Source organism: Chionomys nivalis, chromosome 8 (assembly GCF_950005125.1).
Source record: "Chionomys nivalis chromosome 8, mChiNiv1.1, whole genome shotgun sequence".
NCBI classification, from domain to species: domain Eukaryota; kingdom Metazoa; phylum Chordata; class Mammalia; order Rodentia; family Cricetidae; genus Chionomys; species Chionomys nivalis.
Window position 1 is genome coordinate 90121986 of NC_080093.1, and position 8662 is coordinate 90130647.

An 8662-nucleotide genomic window follows, 5' to 3' on the forward strand; every position below is an offset into this window, starting at 1 on the left:
TCTCTCTCTCTCTCTCTCTCTCTCTCTCTCTCTCTCTCTCTCTCTCTCTCTCTCTCTTTCTTTCTTTCTTAAAGATTTCTGCCTCCTCCCCACCACCACCTCCCATTTCCCTCCCCCAATCAAGTCCCCCTCCCTCGTCAGCCTTAAGAGTAATCAGGGTTCCCTGCCCTGTGGGAAGTCCAAAGACCATCCACCTCCATCCCGGTCTAGTAAGGTGAGCATCCAAACTGCCTAGGCTCCCACAAAGCCAGTACGTGCAGTAGGATCAAAAACCCATTGCCATTGTTCTTGAGTTCTCAGTAGTCCTCATTGTCCGCTATGTTCAGTGAGTCCGGTTTTATCCCATGCTTTTTCTGATCCAGGCCATCTGGCCTTGGTGAGTTCCCGATAGAACATCCCCATTGTCTCAGTGTGTGGGTGCCCCCCTCGTGGTCCTGAGTTCTTTGCTCGTGCAAATTCTTGCATATATTCATTTTAACTGTTTACTTATTTCAAATTCTTATTAGCTCTTTTTACTCAGAAAATGTAGGCTAAACTGAAAGCTAAAGTGATCATTTTATGTAAGCATAAAGTTCTCCTGTGTTACGTTCCCTGTTCCTGCTAGGTTTTGCCACCCCAAAGATCTTCACTATTCATTAACAGTGTGTTTGCTATGGGTTGGCTAACTATGTCTGTACTATTTTTTTTAGGACATGAATAGTTCTTAAGGACCTCAATACAGATATTTTTATATGCTAGTTAAATTTTTCAATTTTACTCTTTTTTAAAATGTCTGTACTATTTTTTTAGGACATGAATAGTTCTTAAGGACCTCAATACAGATATTTTTATATGCTAGTTAAATTTTTCAATTTTACTCTTTTTTAAAATTTATTTTTTCATAAAATATGTTCTGTTTACAGTATTGCCTTTCCATACAACTCTGAGATCCTCCCAACCTCCGTATGAATCCTCAACATTTATGTCTCTCTTTAGGAAACAAACAGATATAAGGAATAATAATAAATTATATAATATAAAACAAAAACAATCAAATTAGAATAGGACAAAATAAAGAAACAGAAGAAAAAAGTTAAATAAAAAGCACAAAGTCACATATGGATGCAGAAACACACAAAAATCCCATAAAAATACTCAGCTGGAAGTGATAATATATACACAAATAATTATCTTTTTTGTAATTTTGTACAAATGTTAATGTCCAGTTTAACATATATATGATAATGATAATTTCTATTTGGTATATACAATAATAAAGAAGGTTTAAAATAGTAGAACTTTCAAAAAGTTTATTTTCCTGAAAAGTTCATATATGTGTATAGTTTCTTAATTTTCACATCTCTCCCACTCTGATGCCTCCAAAGAATCCCTACTCCATCATAGAAGTCAAGAACTGAGTTGAATATTTTAAAGAACCACAATGAAGTTATCTATAATGGATATTTGTCTCATTTCTTAGTGTTTGCCCTCTTAATAATCATTGCAGCACTAAAACATGGAAATAAAACTAAAGGTACACTTGATTGTTGTCAGTCTGTTGGTTACTCTGCTAAACAGAATAGCTGTACAACCTGAAGAAAGAGAAGGTGTCTGTGTTTGTGCAAGGAGTAGATAAGAGCCATAGTCAGAGGACCTCACAAAGGAGACTTTAACCTCATCTTCCAGAAGCAAGAAGAAACTTTCAAGACACTGAGTCAGAAGCACTCAGAGTTACTGGCAATTTGAATAATATTTATATTCTGTGCTATAGGAATGATATTAACTCTATATTATGTACTTAACTGGCTTAAAGGAGAATGAAATGAAAATGTCACCAGTGATTGCCACCAGGTGATACCAATAGATTAAAATTGGTGTCATGTGCAAAGAAATATAAAATTGAGCAGAAGACAAACTTTGGAGACTTGAAGGTGCTAAGTGTAACAACCAAAGACATGAGTATTTTTATTTATAACCCACAGAACATTGCTTACATTGGACATAATTAAAATAGAGTGATAGATAGGAACATAGAATACTAACTCCTTTAGTATAACTTTCTAGATATTCTTCACTCTAAAGAGTGATACTGTAGAATTATTTTGAAAAAAGTGAATGAAAGGCTTCATAAATATTATCACAGAATTCACAATGTCATACATAGCTAATTAAGGTCATCTCAACATGATAGCTCCTCAGACCTACATAAAGGTTGAATATAATCTGAGTAGCACCAACAGGCTCCTCAACTCATTAGGAGGAACAGAGGTAGATTGGTGATGGAACACACAGTATGCTATTTTTCTTTCTACTGCCACTAGAAGATGCAAGAGAAGAACAAAAGTAGTCTTTCGTTCTCTGTTGAAAGACCACACAGGCCAAAAAATTTCAGTCTTTCAGAACATGGAAAGAGTTTTAAAGAACGCAATACTCCAATTTTTGAATTAATGAAATTAATTTTAAATTAAGAAAATATGCAGTTATGTTGATACACTGAAGCAGCTGATGTATGTGCATCTTTTTCCTTGAAGCTCTTCTACAGAGGTATCTAATTATTCATGGGTGACGACAACAAATCGTCTGTGACAGAATTCATCTTCCTGGGCCTCTCACAGGAGCCACAGACCCAAGCCCTGCTCTTCTTCCTCTTTCTCCTCATCTACCTGCTCACGGTGCTGGGAAATCTGCTGATCATTGTGCTCATCCACTCAGACCCCAGACTCCACACTCCCATGTACTTCTTCCTTAGGAACCTGTCCTTTGCCGATCTCTGCTTTTCTACCACCACAGTTCCCCAGGTGCTTGTGCACTTCCTGGTGAAGAAAAAGACCATTTCTTTTGCTGGATGCTCAACACAGATTGTCGTGTTACTTCTGGTAGGATGTACAGAGTGTGCACTCCTGGCAGTGATGTCCTATGACCGGTATGTTGCTGTCTGCAAGCCTCTGCACTACCCCACCATCATGACACACTGGGTCTGTGTCCAGCTGGCTGCAGGGTCCTGGGCCAGTGGTGCATTTGTGTCCATAGTAGATACTACCTTCACTTTGCGTCTCCCTTACCGAGGAAACAATGTCATTAACCACTTTTTCTGTGAACCTCCTGCCCTTCTGAAGCTGGCTTCAGCAGACACCTACAGCACAGAAATGGCCATCTTTGCAATGGGTGTGATAATCCTCCTAGCTCCTGTCTCCCTCATCCTCATTTCCTACTGGAACATCATCTCCACTGTGATCCAGATGCAGTCTGGGGAGGGGAGGCTAAAGGTTTTCTCCACCTGTGGTTCCCACCTCATTGTTGTTGTCCTCTTCTATGGCTCAGCAATATTTGCCTACATGAGACCAAACTCCAAGATAATGAGCGAAAAGGATAAAATGATTTCAGTGTTCTATTCAGCAGTGACCCCCATGCTGAATCCTATCATTTACAGCCTGAGGAACAAGGATGTTAAAGGGGCTCTCAGGAGAATAACTGCAAAATAGTTTTGAGGGGTTGTGGGGATTTGATGCTACTTAACATTAGGTATAAAATATGAGTTGTGCTTTTTAGCTTTTTCCATATTTATCGATTCCTCTACTATTACATTTATTCTTTGTGTAGTATTTCTCAAACTAGATCAATAAATTTCTTTTCTGGAGCAAAGTGTGTTTTAGTCTTAAGAAAAAAAACAAAGGTAATTAAAAGAAATGGAGAAGGGAAAATAGGGGATGGTTTGAGTAGGCATGTGAGCAAATCAAACAATAAAACATCAATTACAACAACCAATCTGCAGAAATGCAAACATGTTTTTTCACTATAAGTAATGTTCTTTGTTCTTTCATTCACCTGCCAAATTTACTATAAGGCATATAATGTATCCCAGGAACATTTATAAATTTTAGATATAAACATAAAGTAGTGTTTTATTTCTATCACTGTCTGTATTTCTGAACATAGCAATTTCTGAAATTTTCAATTTCAGAAATTGAAAAGCTGCTTTTCAGTTATAATAAATAGTAGTTTTTTTCTTAAAGAAAATGGGAGAGTTAGGAGGTAGGAGAGGTCGAGACCAGCCCGGTCTACAAGAGCTAGTTCCAGGACAGGCTCCAAAACCACAGAGAAACCCTGTCTCGAAAAACCAAAAAAAAAAAAAAAAAAAAAAAAAAGGAGGTAGGAGAGGGGAGGAAAATGTTAGTTCTATTATAATTTCATAAATTAAAAAATAAAGTTAAACAAATAGCTAAATCCACAAAAGGTAAGAGCGCATATTTGGATTGAGAAGTGATTTGAAATCAGTTATAAATGTCCTACTATATAATTACAAAATACTGAATTAAAAATCACTTTTGATATTTTCCATAAGTTTGCATATACTGTTTCCATTTTCATTCAATTCACAAAATTATTTAATCCCTTGTGATTTCTGTCTTGACCTAATTTTTCTTAATTTTGTGCTGTTTAATTTCCATGAGTTTGTGTACTTTTTGGCATTCCAATTGATTTGATATTCATTGTTAGTCTTTGGTGGTCTTATAGAACATAGGGTGTTATTTAAATTTTCCTATCACTCTTCAACTTCCTTTGTGTCTTTGTATGTGGTGAAAGTTCCATGGCCTGTTGAGAAGAAAAACTATCTAGTGTTTGTGTGAAATGTCCTATGGATGTCTGCTAGGACCTTTTGATTTATGATGCTATGTAACTCCAGCATTTTTCTGCTTAGTTTTTTTTTGGATGGTCTGTGTTTTGGTGAGAATTGGGTTTGAAGTCACCCACTTTTTGTGAGAGTCAATGCATGATTTTAGGTGCAGTAGTCTTTCCTTTATGAACTTGGGTGCTCTTGTGTTTGGTAAATAAATGTTTAGAATTGTAATTGTGATTAGAAAAAAACATTCAAACCCTGAACCCTGCTTCAGTAGCCACCCAGCATCTCCCATCAGAGAATAAAAGACATTCTTCACTGAAAACTAAAACAAAATTATATTATTCCTAGTCTTTGTGGCACTGGGGGTTGGACCTATGGAATGTACATGTTAGGCAAGTGACCAGCCATTGTGCTATATGCTCAGATACTGAACCATATCCTCAGCCCAAACTCTACCTTTTTAAGTACTGTTTTCAGGTATTCACTACTATAAATTCAAGTTGAATTAATATGTTTCCTTTTGAGTATGTTGTCTATATAGAAATAAAAATCAATAATTAACTTGTTTCTTCTGTTGCTTTTGTATAGTAATTAGTCATATTGATCTATTTGTCATCATGAAAACACATGCTTAATTATTTTTCCTTAAAATTTGAACAAAAACAATGAACTTTCCAGAGGCAGTTCCAAAAGATTTACAGGTGGACTAGTTGATTAAACAGAACCAAAAGGAAAACAAAATATATGAAGAAACATACATGAGAACACAGAAATGGAGAAGAGAATTGAAACAACATGGCCAGGTCAAATAAATTAGTGACATTGAAGGAAGACCTAGTATTAGCATGTGCATGTGTGTACCTCCATGCAACATTGAGGTACAGGACAGAAGTGGACAGCGGAGTCCTCATGGAGGCTTTGAGAAACCCCACGTAACTTGACAAAGGCTCCTCTGAGCTTCCTTGTTTGGGGCAGTTTCCAGCACCAGCCTTCCTGTAGGGAGGTCCTGATCAAGACCATGTGGGTCAGAATAGGTTTTCACACCAAGAGCCAAAGAGATAGATTAGGTATAGAGAGTGTGAGAGGCCAGGGAACACACCTAGGAGCAATCATTAAAGTCCAATTTGCAGTAGCATTTTCATGGGATATGTCGCCTGGGAGGATGACACTGTCAAGCCTCCCTCAGGACGAAACTGGAGCTTTGCTGCTGCCCTTGAGACAGCAAGAGTAGGTGGCACTGGTCTTCATTGAGCAGCCCTGCCCATACTTCTTCCCTCTAATTACTACTGAGCTTATCTGAGACCATGGAACCCTGGCAAGAGATGAGACATGAAAAGCCCAACTCATAGACTCAAAAATTTGCCCAGAACTAGACTCCCACAGAGACTGGGTCGGAGTCATAATGGAAGATTCATATTCTTGCTTCCTGAGGATCTCATGCTGAATTCTCAGATGATCATCAGCACCAGTATCCCCCTGGAAAGGATTACCAATGCCAGCAGCTAGAGGAGTCTTTGATCTTAGTGACAGCAACAAATCTTCATCCCACCTTTTATTGGAACCACCTTCTCTTTTCCTTTGTGTTTTAAACAGCTTCATCCTCCTAAGAATCCTAAGTCACTCAGTGTGGTTTGGAATCTGTGCTATGTGATTTTGGAGGTAGGTAACAGTTATTTCTCTGATTTAGGCAAATGTGTATGGAGACTTAGAGTATCTAGCTACAGACTCAGGACCTCAGTAGCCTGTTAGTTATGAGAGTCTATGATTTCTGCCTCATTCCTATGTGTTCTCTAGACATCATGTGTGCACACCAGCTTGAAAAGTGGGGACAGTATCAGTCATTGTGAAATGCTGGTCAGATCTGAGTTATTAGAATTCTAGGCCCCAGACAGTGCATCTCAGTATTTACCCTTGAAACATCCAGATTTCTTGAACTCCTAGAGTCTAATGAAGATTATTAAATTGATAGTACCTCAAAATAAAGTCACTTTATCAGTTGGAATTTCTTCCTCTACATGACTACTTGCCTTTAAAAATAACAAAGGAAAGCCAATAGAAGCACATTTTGAAATTTAAACATACTGAGTAGTGACATGGAGAAATATTTCTGTAAACATGCTTCCAAATTTTCAGCTTCCTCTCCCCGGTTTCTTCTGACTATTTTCACAAAGTTAGCAGGGCTTTGCTGCCTGTTTCAGCTGCTGCTGACAGTGCTTGATTTGAGGTCCTCAATAAAACCATCATGGTCCTAGAAACGATTTTTCTTCAGCTCTTCAACTGAGAACCATCTAGTCTTTCTTTTTAGGTCGGGGGTTAGAGGGACAAGGAAGAGAATATGAGAGGCAGCATGAGTTCAGATGCAGAGTTAAGAGGCAGGTGGTAGGATCCAGGGTTCTGGTTATTGCTGCCTTACTCAATCCTGCTTTGTTTCTCTTATTTGAAACTTTCTAAGTTTTGGCACAGATGGGCCTCAAATTAACATTCAGGGCCTGTTTAATATGAAGAGAGATGTGTCTTTGCTTTTTAAATTTAATTTTCAAGAATTTACTTGAGTACTGTACTTACATCACCCACAATTATCCATGTCCTCCACAGCCTTTCAAGTCCAGATTGTTTAATCTGTCTTATTTCTTATGACGCCACACACAAAGGAAATTCTCTGCGACTAGCAATTCCTGACAAGCCTGTTGGTGGATCATAATTCAGAAATCAGAAAATATATGGAATGTTGTTCCTGTAGGTCATCCTGTAGGTCACTGCAATAATTCCAGTGTGAGTTTAGCTCCCTTAGAATGGCTTCCACTGAGAATCTGTCTGTTTCTAGGCAACTAAAGAGACTATTTAGAATGGAGCTCTGGAACTCCACCTTGGGAAGTGACTTCATCTTGGTTGGAATTCTGGATGGCAGTGGCTCACCTGAACTGCTCTGTGTCACAGTCACAGTTCTGTATACTTTGGCACTGACCAGCAATGGACTGCTGCTCCTGGTCATCACAGTGGATGCCCGGCTCCATCTGCCCATGTACCTCCTACTTAGACAGCTGTCTCTCATTGACCTCCTCTTCACATCAGTTGTTACTCCCAAGGCTGTGATGGATTTTATTTTAAGAGACAACACCATATCTTTTGGAGGCTGTGCCCTTCAGATGGCTCTAGCATTGATGCTGGGCAGTACAGAGGACCTCCTTCTGGCTTTCATGGCCTATGACAGGTATATGGCCATTTGTCATCCTCTGAACTACATGATCTTTATGAGTCCTAGAGTCTGCTGTCTTGTAGTGGCCACATCATGGATCCTGGCCTCTCTGACTGCAGTAGGTCATACTGCTTATACTATGCACTTCCCTTTCTGTATGTCCCAGGAGATTAGACACCTGCTCTGTGAGATCCTCCCTTTGCTGAAGCTGTCCTGTGTAGATACTTCCCAATATGAGCTCATGGTTTATGTGACAGGGGTAACATTCCTGTTACTCCCCCTTTCTGCCATTGTTACCTCCTACACACTAATTTTGTTCACAGTGCTGCATATGCCATCAAATGAAGGGAAAAAGAAAGCCCTTGTCACATGCCTTTCCCACTTGACAGTGGTAGGGATGTTTTATGGAGCTGCCACCTTCATGTATGTCCTACCCAGTTCATTGCACAACACCAAGCAAGACAATATCATCTCTGTATTTTATACAATTGTCACCCCAGCTCTGAATCCCCTCATCTACAGCCTGAGGAATAAGGAGGTTATTGGGGCTTTGAGAAGGGTCCTGGGCCGATACATCCTGCCAGCACACCCCACTATTTAAGGAGGATTTGCCTTTCACTCTTTCTTCTCCAACCTAATTGTCATAGTCAGCCATTCTTCAATATTATAGGTGTCTGAGATGATACATATACTTTTAAAGTTCTCCTTTACTTTTTTTCTGTGTACCTGGTATATACAGACACCTTAATATGAACTTGGGAAGCATCCAAATAAATACCAAGTAGGTATGGTTCTGGATTCATTTTCCATTTCAACTTCATCTAGCAGTGAGACAAAGCATTGGCTTTGGCCTGAGAAGTCCCCAG

General features: G+C 38.9%; 2 protein-coding genes across 2 annotated transcripts; both read left to right on the top strand.

Annotated features, from left to right (window-relative positions):
- Window positions 1–2537: 2537 nt before the first annotated feature.
- On the top strand, window positions 2538–3461 carry LOC130880316 (olfactory receptor 2D3-like). The gene has a single exon (XM_057779291.1). It carries the CDS (start codon window positions 2538–2540, stop codon window positions 3459–3461), a length of 924 nt encoding a protein of 307 aa, XP_057635274.1.
- Window positions 3462–7446: 3985 nt separating this feature from the next.
- LOC130880200 (olfactory receptor 2AG2-like) lies at window positions 7447–8397 on the top strand. The gene has a single exon (XM_057779137.1). It carries the CDS (start codon window positions 7447–7449, stop codon window positions 8395–8397), a length of 951 nt encoding a protein of 316 aa, XP_057635120.1.
- Window positions 8398–8662: the final 265 nt, after the last annotated feature.

Coding starts and splice junctions, on each gene's coding strand:
- LOC130880316 (XM_057779291.1), top strand. CDS start 2,538: ATGGGTGACGACAACAAATCGTCTGTGACAGAATTCATCTTCCTGGGC.
- LOC130880200 (XM_057779137.1), top strand. CDS start 7,447: ATGGAGCTCTGGAACTCCACCTTGGGAAGTGACTTCATCTTGGTTGGA.